General features: G+C 46.5%; 1 protein-coding gene across 6 annotated transcripts in view; it reads left to right on the top strand.

The window, feature by feature from the left end:
• Window positions 1-10592: 10592 nt before the first annotated feature.
• Window positions 10593-19980, top strand: part of MEIS1 (Meis homeobox 1) — a 139004-nt gene continuing 129616 nt past the window's right edge. Inside the window, exons 1-6 of one of the 6 annotated variants that reach the window (XM_058683895.1) lie at window positions 10593-10673; window positions 13306-13532; window positions 15378-15519; window positions 16037-16087; window positions 16877-16927; window positions 18458-18604. In XM_058683895.1, the coding sequence (XP_058539878.1) occupies window positions 10665-10673; window positions 13306-13532; window positions 15378-15519; window positions 16037-16087; window positions 16877-16927; window positions 18458-18604 (627 nt within the window). In that variant the 5' untranslated portion in view covers window positions 10593-10664. The other 5 variants (XM_058683898.1, XM_058683897.1, XM_058683894.1 and 2 more) reach the window with 5 other exon arrangements.

Genomic DNA, 19980 nt, shown 5'->3' with positions numbered 1-19980 from the left:
CAAGAAGAAAATGCAGTGGGCTTATCTCAAAAGCTAGGCTAGGATGTAACACATTATTAAGGTTTAAACCTCAAAGAACATTAGGCTATTTTTTGTTAATATTCAATAAGTAAAAAACAAACAAACAGTAAACTGCAGTTTTTCACAAAATAAAATAAATGTATATGACTGAAGATAACCTACAAACAAATTTTCTGTACCAAACACCCAAATCAATACAAAATTCAAAGTAACAAAATTTTTGAATGAAAGAAAATCAGGGAATGAGGAGAAGAAGGCAGTAAACAACTGATTTGTTTCAGCAAAAATTTGAAGCTAAAAATAAAAATGTTTCAGAATTAGAAGTGTCTACTCAAAACTTTAGTTTGCCCATAGAAGATACAGAATGTCTTTGTAAAGGGTCTAGGTTGTAGTGGGGTTCGGGTAAGCAGGGTAAAATGCTTTGTTGTAAACTTGAAACCTAAACATCTCAATGGGTTAGTATGTCTGCTTAGACTCCAAGAAACTCCTTCTCACATCCTTAAAAGGCAAGCTACTGAGGAGGGACAGTTTGAGGGGATGTTGTTTTTAATTCTGGGGTAAATAAGGCCTGAACCTCCCCACTCCTTCTCTGGGTGACTTAGGGTCACTCCGTCCACAGGAAGTTGATGCAAAAGGCAGGACTTGTTTATTTGTTTGGGGGTTGATTGGAGAAAAGCAAAGCCTGTGAGACCCCAGCACCATCACCACCAAATACAAGCTCTCCTGGCTTGTTTCTTCCTGCTGTGTGGAGGGGTCTTCCACAGGTCAGTAAGCTCCCTGCCTGCTGCTGTCCTCCAGGGGTCCAGTGATGGAATCAGCGTGGGAGCCTGGAAGGAGGGAGAAGCCAGTACACAGCCCCCACACTCACACACCACCATCAACTGCACACACAGCTGCTTCGGACAGGAGACTGACCTCCGGCGATCTTAAGAAAGAAGAGTAAGAAAGCCTTCTTGTGTAGTTGTGAATTTTAAGTGTTGGGAGATATAAATTAAAAAAGAGTACTTTAAGACATGCAGAAGAGAAAGAGAAGAAATTGAATAGGTCGCTTCACCTTTCTTAGTCTCCTCTTTCTCATCTGCGAAATGGGCAAATGGAACTAAATGCTTAGCCCTAACGTTCTCCAGTACTCTATGGTGGAAAGGGGGCTGCAAAAAGTGGGCCCAAGGCAGAGCAATCACCTCACCGTACCTGTGATGGTGACAGGCACTTCCTAGAGCAGGATGGTCATTTCTGGGATGGCTAAAGGGACATGGTGACAGAGCACGGGAGCATTTACCTCTGGCTTTAGTTCCCACCCCTACACACACACACACACACACACACACACACACACACACGCCTTTTCTTTTTCCCCAAGGGAATTGTTTGCAACTGAACAAGTGAAAGCAGCAAACAGCTCTGCGGAACTATTTAGGAAAGTCAATATGCAATTATGCAGAAGTCTATGATAAGGCTCCCTCGGAAGCTGAAAGCGAGAATTAAGGGCGCGTTTCGGGCGCGTTTCTCCTTCGCAGTGGAGGCTGGTGTGGGGAGGCGGACACGACCCGTTCAGGTTCCATGTCGGTCGGTTTCCCCGACTCTGTCTCTGCTTCTGCCGCTTTCTATCTCCTCTCCCTCTCTCCTAGTCTCTGTCACTGCCACTCTGCGCCTCTCTCCCTTCCTCCGGGTCTCCCATCGTTTCCCGCACCCCCGCCCCCTCCCCTCCCCGGGCGCGGGTCCCCCACCTCTCGCCCAGGTGTGAGCGCCCGCGCGGGCACACAGAGCGGGCCGCGCTGCCCCGGGAGGCCACCAGGGCCCGGCGGTGACTTCCGATCCACCCGGCGGCTGCTGGAACCCCGGAGAAGGAACCGCTTCAATCCGCACACGGTGATCCGCGGCCTCCAATCCCATTAGCGCACCTGAAATAATAACCGCGGCCACAAACGCGGGCTTGTTCCAGCCCCTGCGAAGGAAGGGGCCCGCCGCGGCCTCAGGGGGCACGGGGGCCGGGGTCCCCAAAGGCTCCCGCATCCCAAACAGACTTGCAGCGCACATTTGGCCTCGGAGGAAGAAGCGGGAGAAGGGCGGCACCCCGTCCAGGAGCGGGGGCCAGAGGCTTCCGGAACTGCATTAAAGGGGCGAGGGGTGGGATGAGCCGGGGTCCTCCAGTCCAGATGCGGAAAGGCGCCCTTGGGTGCTGAGCCCGCAGAAGCGGAAGACAGAGGCCGGGGCCCCGAGCCGCGGCGCGCGGGTCTGCGGGTCCTCGCGCTCCCGCTCCGCCTGACACCCCCCCGCCGCCCAGGCCTGACCCACTAGCTACGGCAGAAGCTAAGGCGAACCCCAAAGAGAAGGTGGGACGGCAGAGTCCAAAATGGCGGGGGAGGAGGACCCTGGCAGGAGAGGGGGGCCTTTTCACCCTTTGCTTTTTCCAGATGGCTCGAGGTCCCCGGGGAACAGGTTCTCCCAAACCCCTCCCCCTAGGCCGCCACCCCTGCGTCAAGCCAGGTGTGAGCAGAGGCCGCGGCCGCCACCCCCAGGAAGCGTACCTTGCAGGGTCCCCCACCCAGCCCGGGGAGTCCGTGCGCCCGGGGGTGCAGGCAGGCCCGGGGCTCTGGGTGGCTGGGGGCGCGGGGACCAGCCTGCGTTGCAGGGCGCCGTGGGGACCTGCCACCTCAACACACACAGGTGACAGGGCAGCCCTGCTGAGTACTCCGCGGTGAAAGGACACCGCTCGACAGAGTGTCCCGGAAGTGGCCGCCGACCTGCCAGTAAATGAAGTTATCCTGATGAGCTCGCAAGAAGGGGCGTCTCTCAGGGCTGTGGGCTCCGCTGCGAAACGATTTGTTTGCGGCTTATACGTCCACTTCTGCCATTAGTTATAAGCTTTCAAACTGGCCCTTTCTTGCAGAAACCCCCTGGAAAGAATTATGCTTTTTAGCAAGCATAACCATAGTCTGATGTTAATTAAAAACAAAACAAAAAGACAAGGAAGGATGATATTTATTTTTCATTTTTAAATAAGGGCACGAAGAGTACGTTTTCAGATATTCACAAGTGAATCACTGCTCAGCAGGCGTCCTTGGGCTTCTTGTTCTTTCCTTCTGTGTTTTCCAGGCTACTGGAATTCTTTCTGAACTGCAGGAAGCCTTCGATGTTTTTCTTATTCGTTAGATAAGTCAGTGAAATGTTAAAATATTTATTTATGAATAATCAGGGTTTTTTGTGTTTTTTTTGTTGTTGTTGGTTTTTTGTTTTTGTTTTGTTTTGCCTGAAGGTTTTTTGCAAAATATGTCCCTTTATCCAGCCGAACATGGATGCTAGTCAAGACCGTTCTGGCTCATCCTGTTATTTGAAAGGTAAATGTTTGCCTTTGGTGACTAGAGCACTTTCCCCAGACCTCTCACAGCACTCGGCTGTTTAAAATACATCAACTGTGATTGGTTCTTGTAAGAATTATCTATGTTTTCTAGCGATTGTGGGTAGGGTGGTGGTTGTCCTTGTTGTTTTAATCTGGACCAATGGCTCCACATAGCATCTCATAAAGTAATAATCTGTCACATAGTTCAGTTGATTATGCTAAAGCTTAAAAGATACCCATCGCCACACCACCACCCCCTCCATCTGGGTAGCACAATTGAAACCATCCTGTTCTGTCACACTGCAGTGCAAGAAATCTCACTGCTTTAAGTAGGCAATGTCAGTTCAGGTTCTCTGATATATCTATATTTAATACAATATTTTAAAGTCATTCTGACATAGTGCCACATCAAAATGTATATTTGAAGTAGATCATTGAAATATATTTATGCATCAATAAAATGTCCTAAAGCTGTCTCCTTTTCACTCTTCAATTTTTATTAAAAGGCACCCTAATAACTAGTCATGTGCTAGTAGTTTTTATTAAAATGCATTAAAGAATTTTTAACTTCAGAAAAGCAGATGAACAGTTGCAAGAGCCCTGCACCCAAGTTTATGTCTCTTCCACCAAAACCGTCTTGAGTTCTCTGCATTTTATTGGTGTTGGGTTTTGTTTATTTGTTTCTTAAGTCACAAAATAACCTCTCTAAGGTAATTATTATTCAGAAACTATGTCAATATCAAACAGGTCAAAGTTAGCTTCAAGATTTTTTTTTGTACAAAGCTTCCAGAATGCTAGGGCTCCATAAATATTTTTTTTAATCATGACCAAAATATATACAATATTTCTTAAATGTTTAATAGATCATCAAACAGCCTCTGCTACATAAAGGCATCTGACTATGAATTTCACCCACTTTCTCCCACATGTGGTCTCCAAGTGAAAACACTGAAGTTTCACATTTTCATTCAAGATTGCCAAAAAGAACGGCACTAAAAGTTTTCTAATTACCAGTTTCATTTCCCCTCTTCCTCAAAGTACAATTCTTGATTACTGAACATCATGTTTCAAATTCCAAGAGTTAATTTGTACATCTTCGATTATCTAGGCAGTAGATATATTTACCTTGACTGTCAAGTGAATTAACACTCAGAGCGAAGCAAACCACCAATATTGTTTTTCAGAGGTGCTAAACTTGTCCTATCATCTTTTCTTTCTATTCCCAAGCCAACTTTGTGTACTCAGACACATATACAGTTGTATTAAATACAGCCTTTTGCCTTAGTCAAGTCGTTTAGGTGTGCCTGGGCTTAATATAAGGTCCTAAACTTGGATATGAAAACATAGATGTGATTAGACCACAAAACCTGTCCCATGAGTCTAGGTTGGGTCCTGTTATCCTCTCCTACGACTTACTAGCACCAAATCATACTCTCTTGCCACTACCTCCTCCCCCTCCCCCAATACTGGACTAGAAAAGTTTGTCATAGAGGCTGTAGTTTTTCCATTGTCCAGTAGACGGCACAAAAGATCAAGCCTTCAGAAGCTGAAAAATCCACCAAGGCTGTTTTATTTGGTTGAAGTATGTTTGAGAGTCCTGTTCATTTTAAACAGCCAACCAGCCAGTATTGAATCTGTGAAGCAGAGAAGTATCTCAAAACTTAAGATAACTCACCAAGGTTTTAAAACGTAGTGATATGAAAAAAGTTTTGTATATCTGCTCGACAAAATGCTGCTTCAGATAATGCACCACTGTTATAAATGTGGAGCTTGAAGGTTGAGAAATTTGTTATTTCAAAGTTACCTTTAAAGAAATTATACTGAGAGAAATTATAAGACATTTCATTTTTAATTATCTTTGAATTGATAAAATATTTACTCTCCGAACCTTCAGAAGTCCTATATTGGACTTTTGCATGAGGCATCTGTGCTTTTTATTAAACTTAACACAAAACTCAGACCAGAAAATCGAGCATTGTATTTCAAATGAGCTTACGTATACACGCATGTATAGTATGTGGTAGAGAAGGGGAAGGAGTTTTCTAAGTTTTGTTGTGAGTAGCTTTGGGGGAATATTGGAGGATGAAACCATTAGAAATAACTTAGTTGAAAGCTCACATCTTCTAAAGCAATGTGTGTCTTTGGCTAATATTTATATTTTACTAAAAGGCTTCTATTTCCCCTTTTCATTCTACAGCCGCTCCTTATGTAGAAGTTGGGGGGGGGGAGGGTAAAGTGTGGGCTAATAACTCATTTCCCAGTTAATTTTATTAAGAATTTATAGCACTGTTTAGAAAGTTTTAAGACAACCATAAATTTTATTAGGAATATTTTATTAAGCCCTCCATTTAATTAATAAAAGACCTCTATAACTTCTGAAAATGTCAGAGCTAGTAATTATGTTAACCAGTGTAATTTTTCCCCCTCTGGAGACCAAAGCATTTTAATGATTTGAAATAGAAAGGTAGTAATGAAAACAACTCTCCCCCTACTTAAAAAAAATTTTTTTTTCTTAACTTTTGCATTATCCAGTTAGAATATAGTGACTTAGGTATTTTCCCCGCAATGGTTGGAGAGCCTGAACTGACCTCTCATTGACTTCTGAACTGGACCCAGACATTGTTTTCTGAAGCAAAATGCAGTAAACAAATCTCCGAGGTCTTCTAGCCCAGATGGCTTTGGGGCACATGATTAACGTCTTCCCTAATCCGCTCAGTTAACCCCCTTTCACATCACCTGACCAGGTTCCCCCTTTTATAGACCTCTAAATAGTTTATTTCACTTTTCTCAGAGCTATTCATTAGCTTTGACTTCTTGGTACCTCTCTCATATCACATCCAGGCTCTTATCTCAAGCATTCCTCTATTATCTCTACTAGATTTTAAATCCATTTTCTTCAAACTGTCTTTCCCTCCTCCTATTTCTGTTTTTTGAAATGCAAATGTTAATGTGGAGGGTTGAGATGCAGACTATGAATGTTCTCGAAGGACAAACCCCAAGCCTCCGCACCACAGGACAACCTAAGGAGTAATCACAACATTTTAACAGGCATCTTAAAGTTAGGTGGCAGATGATAAACTCTTATCATTCTGTGAACACAGCTGCCAAACTCAATTGATTAACAGTCTTTTGTTTATTCTGGGCTGGCAAATACACACACATTTTACCTTAAGAGATGCCTCTTTAACTTCTGAGGGTTTTGGAGCTGACTCATCAGTGTGAACTTTGGGGACAAAAGCCTAATTCAGGATATATGTCTTTTCAGAGACACAATCCCTTATAGGAGAACAGAAAATTAGAGGGGAGTGCTCAAAAAGGACTGTACCAACATCGGAAAGGGGCACCACTTGCTTTAAATGCCTCCTTGCTAGGAAGGTCTAAACAATAGAGACCTAGGCCCCAGCCTGCCCCTTTAAAGTCTTAGCTCTCTATCTTTGGGAAGATGTTGTGGGATGTTTAGAGTATGGAAGGAAGGAAGGCTGAGGATGGAAGGCACATGTCTCGAGAGCTACGGCAAGTGCCAGAACCCTTCACCAGGCCAAGTTTTTGCAAAATAAATGTGCTATTCAAAAAGGAAGTATCTGAAATAAGTTAGGGATAGGTGCTATCACAGAACAGGTATAAATATCAGTAGTAGTTTACTAAGATACCTAGAACTATCCCTTTGCCTTTTCCTTTTAATAGATGATTAATTGCTGCCTTGCTAAAGGAGGGATTTTTTTTATGGCTACTATATTACAACTCTAGACTTCCTCTGTGCAATTTCTCTCAGCAAGCCCCAACTGTAATAACTGTTTGCTAATTGTAAAATCCTTATCCAGAATGAGGTTTGGGCAAACAATTTGTACTACTGTAATTACATTGTAAAAGTGTTTTAGTCCCTTGATTGTCCAGAATCAATCTTATAAAGACCTAGGAGTAGCATTAGGTTAGCAGTTATAAATGGAAAAGGGGTGGGGGGAGAAGAAAGAAGACACTTTTTAAAACTATAAAGAGTTTATTTAAGACAACAAACACAAACTATCTCTTTCTTTGAGGAAAACCTGTGTGTAGGTAATTGAAAGTACTTTTATGGTAACCTGACACATCGTGGTTGAAGCTCACAATAGTTTTCCAACTGCTTTGAAGTTTTTGGTTATGTTTGAAAAGGAGTGACTTACCTGAACCTTCTTTTTTCATCTCTGCTAGAAAATAAATTTACCAAAAAGCAACAATACAAAATAAACTCCATTGTCAAAGAAATCTTTACCAAAACTGGCCTTTTCCAAATTTGAAAACATGGCCGCAGAGTTGAGGTAACTCCAAACCGGTTACTTAAGCCTTTGCTGGAGAGCCCCTAAGGACTCTTAAAGACGATGATCATCGAAATGTATTTCGCAGTAAATTTCTCTCCGTTAAATTATACTTACACCATTTCCCTCGCAGTTCATTTAAGGATCATAAACGTAGATGTACCCATCTCGAGGTTTGGCTTGACCCCCTCCCCCCCTCCTTATGTCCCTCCCCTACAGCCAGCCGCACCGAAGCCTGGCCTGCTGGACTGCAGTGGTCACACGTCCGCGTGCAGCCATCGGAAGGCGCAGGTGAGGGCCAAAGCCGCCTGGGGTTCGGAGAGGGCTTGCAGGCTGCCGGCCCAGTTTGGTCCTCCCGGTAATTGGAAAAGGATTGCGTTGCCTGGCCCAGCCAGCGCAGCTTCCCGCGAACTAAACAGAGAAATCGCCTTCCGGAGACCGGGAGGTTCCATCTTGGCCTGAAGTTCGGTTTCCAAGTTCATGTTGGGGCGAGCGGGGTGGGGGTGGGAGTGTCAGGCAAAGGCGTAAAGAAGCTGGTAATTCACCTGGATCCCCTCGGCTTTGACACGCGGCCTGCTTTAACCTCCTGCGTAATGTACCGGGGCGTCGGTACCCAAAAACGTTACCCATGTTTGCGATGGAAAAAAGTTAAAGATCCTAAAGTTGGGGGGGGGGGGAGAAAGGGAGGGAGAGAAAGGAAGAAAGAAGAGAGATGCAAATGATGCGGATCCTAGGATGTTTTTTAAACAGTCGGAGCTCTTTCAAGGCAAAGTGTATCTGAAGGCTTCGGGTGAATGTGTCAGCCCTTTAGGTGCACACGGGGGGAGTGCGGTGTCGGCGTTGGGGAGGTGTGCGGGAGGCTGGGAAGGCTGAGCTGCTTCGGCTTTATGAAAACTCCACTATGGGGGGGGGGGGGGAGAGACTGGGCGTTGACTCCTGCTAAGTACTAAAGGAATAGACATCGCTCAGCGAGGCTACGTGTGCTGGAGGGAACCTGATTCCAGATATATGTTCTGATGCTTGCCCAGTGTCTCTGGCTTCTTGAAAGCCCACTTAACAAAAACTTGAGTCCTACCTCTCAAACTGATGCAAATTCTCTTTTAGTTTGCGCATTTAGAGTTAGCCTCAATACATTTGAGAGCTCCTAGCCTTGTCCAAACAACCTCTCCAGATACGAGCCCCCTAATCTTTCTCAAAACTCTTTCTCTTATCTACACCCCCCTTTGGGATGAGGGTTCGGTCCGCAGCTGGCGAAGTGGGATGGGGGGTGGGGGCGATGGGAACTAGCGGCCGACGGCTTTGGAGGAGTCAGCCTTTTGGCCACCATCAGGGCGGGAATCGGGACTGGCAGTTTGCATTCCCGGCAGATCGAAGCTCCCTGCTGATCGATTATTTGATAATTGATTTTCCCCGCAGCCAATGCGCGGCCGCCTTGGCAGGAGCGCCCCCTGATTGGCCGAGCCCTCCTCCACGGCTGCCTACCGAGATTTGGGTGAGCTCATTTTCCAGTCGACCGCAGGGGGAGTTTTCTGTGAGGTTTCAGCTGGAGGGAGGAAAAAAAAATCCTGCTCCGAGCCGAGCGAGCTGCGAGCCTTGCTCGAGGATGTGAGGTTTCCAACCCGCTGGTTGAGCTGCTGTGGCTGAGCCATCTCGGCATATAGAGCCGGGCGCGCAGAAAAATAAAAACGAAAATAACACCACTAAATACAATAATAAAAGGCAAGCTTAGAGTGGGAGAATAAGGAGAGGATTTCGTTGCTGTGCTGTTGTTGTTGTTGTCGTTGTTGTCGTTGTTGTTGTTAAGCCAGAGAATAGGTATTTGAAGGGAGAAAGTTAAAATCAGTGGCTGGTTGGAGCCTCTGAGTTGTGGGTAGGGGCAGGTTTTTGTCTGAAATCTCAGCTCCCGAAGTGAATTTCTTTTTCTTTGGCACTGGGAGTTTTCCCTGAGCCGGGTTGGGGACAGGAAAGCGGGGTGAGGAGAAGAAGGGCTGGGGAGGAGAGCGCGGAGCTTCGCGGGGTAAACGAGCTTGGGGAGCAGGGTCCCTCCAGGCCCGAGCACTGCCGAGGCCGGAGCCCCTCGGCGCTTCGAAGACAAAGGCGGCGCGGCCGGAGCCGGAGCCGAGCGCGCTGACCCTGCTGCGCCGCGCCCTGGGCGCACAGCTGCCTCTCCCAGAGAGGGTCGGAGAAACAGCCTGCTTCCCCGAGTCTCCCTGGCCCGGGCTCCACCCGCGAGGTCTGGGCTGCTCCGAGCCCGCGTCGGGTTTCGTTTTCCGGCGATCATAAATAGCTTCGTGTTTGTAAACAGGCGCTGGGGGCACATTCCCGGCTCTCAGCTCATTGTTCCCTCCTTTCCTCTCCCACTTCGCGCAGGACGCCGGGGCTGGGGCTGGGGGCCTCCGGGGCTAGGAGGTGGAGGGCGGGGGTGTCCAGATCCCAAAGTGAGAAAATGCAAGCATTTCCTTTCCTTGGGCCGGGTGTCCACCTCTGACAGCAACTCTAAGCTGGAGCTGCAGAAAGCCCCAGCCTTCTTCACCCCACGTTCTCGGGACTCAGCAGAGCCTTTCCAAGCCTTGCTCCTGCTCAGTCTTCTGTCTCCCCGTTTGACTTTTCTACTTGGGGTGGTCCGTCCTGAGAATCCAATACTTTCTGCATTAGTAAAATGCCCCCGAAAAAACTGGCAGACCCCAATAATTTCGAGGAAAGTCATGAAGTCTGTGCTCAGAGCCCTGTGCAAAATAACTCCTGCTGCTGCCTGCCCGGCGTTTATTCCCAATTTATTTCAAGAGAGTCGGCTTTGGGGAGAGAGTCTGGAGGGGGAGGGAGAGAAAAGAATACGGAAAATAAAGGCTGCGGCCGGGGGCTGCTGCCCGCGTTTGTGCGCGTGTGCCCTGGGTGTGTGTGTGTTTGTGCCTGGGCGTGCGATTTAATGGAGCGTCTCTCTGCCTCTCCAGTGCGGCCAGAGCTCGCTTCGCGCACCCACCCCTGCCGAGGATCCTACTTGCTGCAGCCCAATGCATTGTGTAAGACGCGACCTGTTATGGCCACCACTACTTCCGGGTTCTAGCATTCTGGTCGGAATCCACCTCTCCGCCTGTGCAACACACACTTTACACACGCACGGGGACTGCAAGCGGGCAGCATCGATCGTGGCTCCTTTAAGACAAACTCAGACAGACATTTTTTTTAACCCTCCTCCTCTAATCTCCCTCCAGTGCAGCAGTTGCAAAGAGGGAGAGAGAGAGAGAGAAAGAGAAAGAGAGAGCGAGCGAGAGAAGAGAGAAACTGATTAGGAATTAGGACTGATTCAAGGGAAGCGAGCGCTAGGGCTTTGTGCATTTGAATATTAACATTTGAGGTGTTCTGACCAGAAGAAGACAGAGCGGATGATCATTCATTCACCACGTTGACAACCTCGCCTGTGATTGACAGCCGGAGTGGCAGAAAGCCATGAGATTTGGTAGTTGGGTCTGAGGGGCGCTCTTTTTTTTTTTTTAAACTGATTTTTTGGGGGAGAGAAGATCTGCTTTTTTTTTTTTTTTTTTTTCTTTTTGCCCCCGCTGCTGTCTTGGAAACGGAGCGCTTTTATGCTCAGTGACTCGGGCGCTTTGCTTCAGGTCCCGTAGACCGAAGATCTGGGACCAGTAGCTCACGTTGCTGGAGACGTTAAGGGATTTTTCGTCGTGCTTTACATTTTTTTTTCCGGGGGAGTTTGCTTATTTGTTTCTTTTCACACTGGCCTTAAAGAGGATATATTAGAAGTTGAAGTAGGAAGGGAGCCAGGGAGGCCGATGGCGCAAAGGGTACGTATTAAAAAACAATTGTGGAACTCAAATGTGAGATTAAATTGAAACGTGGCCGAAAGACACTGCTAAAAAGTTTCCTTTTTTCTCTGTATTTTTGAATGAGGCTCCTAAAGCCGTGGCCTAAAGCGAGAGAATTTATTCAGTGCATTTGTAGACTTATGTATGTTACATGTAATTAATTCAAGTAATCAAGTTTTCTATAGAATCCTAACCAGCAGCTATCTAAATAAAAATACAAGCTCAGGCAATCATCTGTTTAAAAAACAAAAACAAAAGGCGCTAGATACCTAATGCTATAAAGTGAGTGGTTCAGGGAGCAGAAGTTTAAAGCTATTTTTAAAGTAAAATAAGCAGCTAGAAACTTCTGATGTGTTACTGCTTATGCTCATCTTTTAATATCATTAGAAGTATTTAGCTTTTTTTAAGCAAATAATTTTGTCATCGTGTAATGGCTTTTGGGGTCGGAAAACATTCATCTTTTAAAAGTGATTTTAATGTGCATGGATTTTTATAAAAGGTAATACTTGGAAAGTTTTTGTTAGAAAAGCCCTTCACTAATTGGATACTAAGCACACAGCGACTCACTTTAAAAATGCAATACTAATTTCCCCAATATTCCTATTTGAATGGAAATGTAGTGAGAGTCAAGTGAGACAATGACAACCCAACTGAGGTAGTTTCTTAAAAGACAGGGGGGTCTACAGAAAGCCTTCCCTGCATAATTTGCGTCCTGGCCCTCAAAGCCCTGTTTGCAAAAGAAAGTTACTAGGCTGACACATTCTTCTTTACTCCTTTGGTTCAGGCAAATGTCAGCGTTCTTCCAAACTATTTTCACACCTCTGGCTTTAAGGACATGAAAGTGGCAGTTCCTCTTTTCTTTGAAAATCATTTCACTCTCCGTGCCTCCAATTCTTGGGAAAAGAACTTGCCTGGGATGAAGCAATGAGAAAAATCTGAATAGCTAAATTTTGCACCCCAAAATAATGACAATCAATATGAAAGTAGTTTTTCTGAAGAAAGAAGATAGGGGTTGTACGTGCATTTGCTTTTGAATTTACACCTGATGAGTTACATTTGCCTCATTGACTTTTAGTCTGGGGGAAAAGTTCTTAACAGTGGAGAAAACAGAATAACTGCTCCAACTATAGATTTCCTTTAACTTTGAGGGAAAATTGCCCAATTCTAAATTCAGCTCTAATGAACATGAAAAACTACCTTTCTCTGAGTTTCACTTATGAGAAGGCCAGTTAGTTTTGTGTAATCTAGCAGAGTTTGTCTTGGAAAGCAAAGGAAATGCAGGGTCTTGCAGGACTGCCTTAACCCCACGCTGGCAGAGAAATAAAATGAGAAGCCTGTCTGAATTCATGTGCTTAGCTTAGCTGTTCCCATCGTAACTTTTTTTTTTTTTTTTTTAATTCCCCCTGATGGGAAGGGGCTGTGAAACTAGGCGGGTTTGCTGCACTGTCCTGGCACGTTTTATTATTGTGATTTTGAATTTCCTCCTCTAGAGACATGCACGTTTTACCTTCCGCCCTCTGGGAAAATGCCTCCCTTTCTTTCCTTCTTTCTTCCCTCCTTCCTTGCCAAAGGATCCTGAATTTCTGAACTAGTTGATAGGGACACAAGTTAGGGCAAGACCATTCATCTCAGCTGAGACTCAGAGAATCCTAGGATTTTTACTTTAGAAATTATTTTTAAAATAAAAACCCTCAACTTGAGAGATGCAAGGCCACTGAATTCTGGGTTGAAGGATCCAGCTGGACTGACATTATATAAGCTCCATGCCCTGCCTGTTCCCCATTTGCCGGCCTGGCCTTCTGAACCTTGTTTTCTCCTGTTTGTCATGCAGTACGACGATTTACCCCATTACGGGGGCATGGATGGAGTAGGCATCCCCTCCACGATGTATGGGGACCCGCATGCGGCCAGGTCCATGCAGCCGGTCCACCACCTGAACCACGGGCCTCCTCTGCACTCGCATCAGTACCCGCACACAGCTCACACCAACGCCATGGCCCCCAGCATGGGTTCCTCCGTCAATGACGCTTTAAAGAGAGATAAAGATGCCATTTATGGGTAGGTACGACGGGCAGCAGGTTAAGTGGTAGAGACGCGATGTTTCCTCTGTTTCCCTGTGCCTTTGGTAAAAGGAAAGCCAGAGCTCTGTGGATTGGAGGTACATTATTCGGTAACTTTTCATTCGCATTGCATGGAGGATTTGGGAAGGCGGCCTGCCGTCCCGGACGCCCCCCATCTCCACACACGCTCCGCGCTTGCCCAGCGTCCAGCTCCGCCGAGGCCGTGCCGGCGAAGGGGTCGCCCTGCAGGAGGAGTTGCCAAAGGTCCTTCGTCCCCTCTCACACCCTGGTTCTGTAGTTCAGCGGGTTGGAGTCCTCGCTTGCTGGGCTTCGCTGGGAGAGCGTTGGGGATTTCTAAATGTAGGCGCCTTTGTGTTGGAACGAAACTTTTAGTTTAAGGGAAAATCTTTTAAGCCACTGATTGTTCTGACTTGCTAAGTTTACTCAGCAACCTTATGCTGGCTCGGCCGCCGCACAATAAAAATCAAGGGAGGACAGTTGCAGGTCAGGCAAGGGGGAACATGCTTTGCATTTAGGGAGTTTGACCACCGTAGGCAAGGAGAGAGCTCGCTCTGAATTGTTATAGACATCAAGAAACTTCTAGCCGGTTTAGTACTTTGTGTTCAAAGGCGAAGCCTGAAGGATCTGGAAGTAGGTGTGGGGTGCTGTCAGGCCAATGTGGTTTTCAGACTGTGGTTTACACCGTATTCTCCCAGGCCAGTCGATTAGACCCTGGGCTGGTAAAATCTTTCCAAAGTCACTTGTGCCTACTGTGTGCTCATGAATTTGGGGACCTCTTTTTACTTTGCAGCAACTTTTATTTCTATTTATGTCTTCTTTCGAAAATATCCGGCAACCCCGACCCTCCCCAGCTGCGAACCCTTTCTGCTTTATCTCCTGGTCCCTTGTGCGATGGGCCGGTTGAAATCCCAGCGTTCTCTCCGCAGCGTTAACTGCAAATGGCTTAGGCTCCAGGACAGAACATTTGGGGAAGCTTTGAAAAGGACCCCAAACTGTTAAATTTCCGGCTGGGCTGTGAGAGCTAATAAAAGACTTGAGACACCTCCTTGAGCATTAGGAGAAGCTTTTTTTTTTTTTTTTTTCTTTTATGGGTTGAGATAAGCGACTTCTAGGCCCCTGGAAATACTAGCTGCTTTGCCATTCCGTAGAGACAAAAATGAAAGGCTTTACCGCAGGGACATTTGAAGGAACTTTTCTTTTGCGGGTAGTGGGGGCCATTGACTAAGGGAGAGACATGTGCAGGGAGCTGTGGAGGAGGCTTCCTGCTCTCCGAGGGCCGCGGGGTCCGGGATCGGTAGGCGCAGCCCGCTGACAGTCGGCCGGCAGCCACAGAGGTCCCTTCCCCAAGTTAGCTGAGCGCCTGCCACCGAGGTCCCCCGAGTCTTGGGCTCCGCGAGGCTGCCTTGGAGGAACCCACTTGCAGGAGCCCTCCCGACCCCTGCGCCCAGCGCCTTTCTCCTGCACCAGGTCCTAGATGTGCAGCGGAGGGACGAGGGCTTGTCGGGGTGGGAAACTTAATTCAAAATGGCTGCTGGAACCGCTTGGGTTTTATTCTTAGCAAATGTTACCAATTTCTCCGGCCAGATAGGCTGAACCGACCCTCAGATAAGGTCCCTGGCTTAGGGCCTCCGGTTTCGGAGGCCTAGGAGGAAGGGGAGGCGAGCAGTCACCTGGGGGCGGGGAGGGGGGAGGAAAAAAGTAGATGACAAAATCAGAGAGAGGGTCCCTGCCTCGAGCTCCTCTGGCTGTTTTTCTTGGGCGCCTTTTTCACTGACTCCGGACTAACCATTGTGTTGTTTGTGACTGTTGTATTTTCTTGCAGACACCCCCTCTTCCCTCTCTTAGCACTGATTTTTGAGAAATGTGAATTAGCTACTTGTACCCCCCGCGAGCCGGGGGTGGCGGGCGGGGACGTCTGCTCGTCAGAGTCATTCAATGAAGATATAGCCGTGTTCGCCAAACAGGTCAGCAAAATATATGTTTAAAAAGTAAAGAAAAAAGAAAAAAGAAAGAAAGAGAAACTCCCTCCCCCATCCAGCACATTTTCAAAAGTAACCAGCAAATTAGTCCACCCTAAGCCATGCCTGTGACATCTACCCTAGGGTTTTCTTCCTATATGAGTGTCTGCGGACGACTCAAAATCACCCATAGGCTTTCCAACTCACGCTCCAAAACCTAACGCAGAAAGCCCACTCTATAAAATAAAATCACAAACCCTACACGCTGTAGCCGCCTTGGTCTTGGCGAGCAGGGCAGCGTCCTCTAGAAGCGTACTTTTGCTGGTGGAAGAAACCCTGAGCCCTGGGCTTGTTGTTGGCTTATTTGATTCACATTGAAGTGTTTCTGCGAGGGATGCACTCGGTGTCACCGAGTCCTTCCCGGAGGTTACATCTTGCCCCCGACAGTGTAATGAGGCAAGAAACCAGGAAAGCGACCAGATTTCAAATGTTCTTTCTCCCCCCCCTTCTCACTTGTATTTAGATTCGCGCAGAAAAACCTCTATTTTCTTCTAATCCAGAACTGGATAACTTGGTAAGAGCGGACCCCTACCTCCCCACCCCCATCTCCCCTCCCCCCAAGCCACCAGCTTTGCTTTAAAGAGCCCCAAGGTTTCTAGACGGGTCTTCCCGTAGCTGCAAGGCGGCTGCAAACGTTTCTGTCCACGGACAAGTGGTCCCGGGCAAGATCCCGGGGAAATAAATTCATCTCGAGAGGGGCCGGGCAAGCCCGCGCGGGGAAACGCGAGCTTTTGTTTTTTATGACAGCCGGGCAGCACAGCTCTAATCAGCGCGGGGATTTATCTCCGGGCTTGTCAGCGTATGTGCTTAAACTTTGCGGACTTCCCAGCCCTCAAAGTCGCGTCACGAGGGCAGCAACTGGGCAAGAGCCCCCAAACCACCAGTATGCCTGAAAGGTGTGAGGAAAGCAGCAGAAAGTTTGCAGTGTGAAAAGCCACAACTGGGGGACTGTTTGGAATATTTTCCGTGCACTCCTTACTTGGAAACATCTAGTCCAGGGATGTGGCCCTTTCGGTGGGGTGGGGCCAGTGGGGCTGAGAAAGGGAAGAGCCATGGGGGAGGAGAGTGTTTATGATCCCTACTTAGATGCTTTGTTGTTGTTTTAGCTATTTTTTTTCTCCTTAAGAAATATAAACCTCTAGATGGTACCCAGTCACTGCTATTAACTTTTAGTGTTATTGCCATAAATCAAAATAACTCTATTTACTGGGGGGGGGGGGGGTAGGCTGGAGATGCTAGAGCTGTGACAGCCAATTTTCTGCAAACTAGGAATAGGGTGCTCATTCTTTTTGTATCTTTGCAGATGATTCAAGCCATACAAGTATTAAGGTTTCATCTGTTGGAATTAGAGAAGGTAATTTCTCTAGCCTCTTTTCCTTTTGCTTTCCCCTCACCCCCAAACTCAAGGGGGTGGGGTGGGGTGGGGGGGGGAGGTTCTGAATGGCTGAAGTTCAGGCTTCTGAGACATTTGCATAAATGTCTTTCTTTCTGGTAATTAGTGTCAAGGCCAATCTTAGCGTCCATTTCTCTTTGCGGTTTAATTACAATTTCAGCCACTAAAACCGGCATCTCAAATGCCCTAGCCTTGTATTCATTCTTAATACTTTGCTAGCTTTGTATAAATAGTTGCAATTCTATGCATCTCCCTTGATGTTGAGAATGCTGTTGTGAGTTTGGTTCACAGGTTATACCTTTGTGATCTCTTCTCTTCCTCTTCCCCCTCTTCTTTGCTACCTCTGGGTGGGTGGGAGGGGGGTTTTGTTTAGTTTTAGTGAGTTTCTGGAAGACAGTCTGAGAGCAGCGTCAGGTCAGACACAGAGGAGAGGTGGAGGGGGAGGAGGAGGAGTGGGCAGGGAGTCTGGAGGAGGTGGTGGGGGAGGCACATTAAACCTTTTGCAGAGACAAAGCAGAGTTGATAGTTGTGTCAATTTCTTGAATCTGTGAATCCTGCACACACCCCACCTTCACACTCAAGAAAGGGTGTGGGATAACATGATTTTGCTAGCTGTTCTATAAATCTCAGCAATAAAAACTTAATGCATTGTAATTCAAACTAACATTAAATTGCAAGCACACTGGGGTTTCTTGTGAGTTTTTGCATGTCAGTGATGCCTGGGGCCTGTAAGACTGCTCCACTTATACCTAAATATTTCGAAGCATTCTTTTTCCTTTTTCCTTTTTTTTTTTTTTTTTGATCAGTTTGATACCTTTTCGTGGCTGTAGGGTTTTTTTTTTTTTCATATCATGAGTACTGGCAATTTGATTTTCTTCTATTTTTTTTAAAGTGTCCTAAAATATGCTTTTTTCAGGTAGAATCCCTAATTACAAATGTTATCAGGACTTGGGCTATCAAACATATACCCTATACCACCACAGTACTGGTCTTTGGAGATATATAGATATATATAGGGAGAAAGATATATAGATATAGATATTGATATGTATATACACCCACATATATAGTAATATATATCTTCATATATTACATATATATATATATCTTCACATTTTTCTCTTAGACACACTGGAAAAGGACTTATGATAAAGTAAGTGGATGAAATTAAATAGTTTACCTTAAATGTCACCCACGCAGGTCACCTCTCTAATGGCCACAGCCCTGGGAGCAGATGAATTTAACACGGGTGTTGAATATGTTGTAGCCTGTGAATCATCTTGTCACTGTCAATTTTCTGGGATATCTCTATTTTGCAAGAAAAGAAAGTTATTCCTAATTCTGGATGCGTCTGGGGGTCTCTGGAGGACAATTGCTCTGTGTTTCCCTATTTGGAAGTTTGGATCTCACAAGGGGGGTGGATTGCACTTGTCAATGTCATTTATGCACTCCTGATTATATTTCCATTTTTTTATTTCTGTCATAATGTAGGTACACGAATTATGTGACAATTTCTGCCACCGGTATATTAGCTGTTTGAAAGGGAAAATGCCTATCGATTTGGTGATAGACGATAGAGAAGGAGGATCAAAATCAGACAGTGAAGATATAACAAGATCAGCAAATCTAACCGACCAGGTATGCGTTTTTCAATTTCAACATCCCTGGGAAAAAAAAAATCTGTATGCATATTGCTTGCTGGGTCACTACCACCTCCTTTTATTATTTGCATATGATTAAGTCCCTTTTAGATACATTTCCATCGAAATGAAAATTTTTGAATAATGTGGCTATTATTGCTTCATTAAGGCTGGCTCTGGGATTCGACCTGGAGAGATGAGCTTGTAAAAGCTTTGCCTGCAAACTTGACCTGTTTCTTGTCGCTTTTAATTTTTGTCTTTATTTTATTTACCCTGTATAATAATGGGAGTGTTAACTGCCAGTGACCGCCTGATTGCAGGGCTGTGTTCTGGAGCGTTTTTTCCCCCTTCTATTTCGAAGAAAAGGAAAGGGTAGGGTCTGCTTATTTCTTATTTTATTAGGAATAAACCCAAGATAGGTGGTCTAAGAGAGACAGCGAGGGTTTGAAATCTAGCAAATGCTGGCTATTTTCTCCCTGTCTATACGGTTCATTAGCCTGTCTTGTCAGTTTTCCTCGGCCGAACGCTTCTAGACCTCACTGAACATTGCTTTGTGCGGTGCTCGCTGCAAGCTCGCCCATTTTATTGTACTTAGTAGAAAAAATAAGACCAGGCCGAGGTTATAAAAACAGATAAATATGGACGTTTCTCTTCCTCCTTTCCACTCATCCTCCAGCTGGTAGTGCACTGGGCCCTGTGGGTTGGCAGCTTTTGGAAGCGTCAAGGGCACCCCGGGAAACTCCCTCGGTGTGGCCGTGGGGGACCTCGCGCCGCCTTCGCTCTCCACTGCCAGCCTTTGCTTGCTTCGCCCCCTCCTCTCTGGTCCTCCCTGCAGGCCCTTCTTCCGCTGCGTTGCTAAGTGGGGACGACTTTTATTTGGAATTGCTGGGGGGGGGGGGGTTCTCTCCCTCTCTCAACCCAGCACCACTGTTTGCTCCCAGTCTCTCCCTCTCCTGTCGCTGCGTCTCTGGATTGGCCCAAAGAAGTTGCAAAAATGCAATGAAAGTGAAAACCTGAGGAGCGGGTGAGATGAAACGGGCTCAGAACAGCTCTCCGTTGCGAATTGCTGCAACGCGAATAGAGATTTGGGTTGCGGGTCTCCTCTGGCCTCTCCATAAATGAGTGAAGGCCCAGAGTCGTTTCTCTTTCTGACTTGGCACGTGAGTTCCGTCTTGTGGGGGGAGAGATCAGCCTGCCTTTGTTAAGCCAAAAGACGGGCGGGCGTGTAGAGTTTTCCTTTGCAAGCTCTGCCACGGTCACTGTTGGCTAGCGGCTATCTTGTAAAGTCCTTGCAGGAGTGTCCGACTCCTGGGTCTTGGTGTCCTCTTGAAGTTTTCTTCTCTCAACATCACCCTCTTAAAATACATTCCCAGC

This window comes from Neofelis nebulosa, chromosome 9, assembly GCF_028018385.1.
Source record: "Neofelis nebulosa isolate mNeoNeb1 chromosome 9, mNeoNeb1.pri, whole genome shotgun sequence".
Classification (NCBI taxonomy): Eukaryota; Metazoa; Chordata; class Mammalia; order Carnivora; family Felidae; genus Neofelis; species Neofelis nebulosa.
This window is presented reverse-complemented; position numbering and strand designations above follow the sequence as displayed.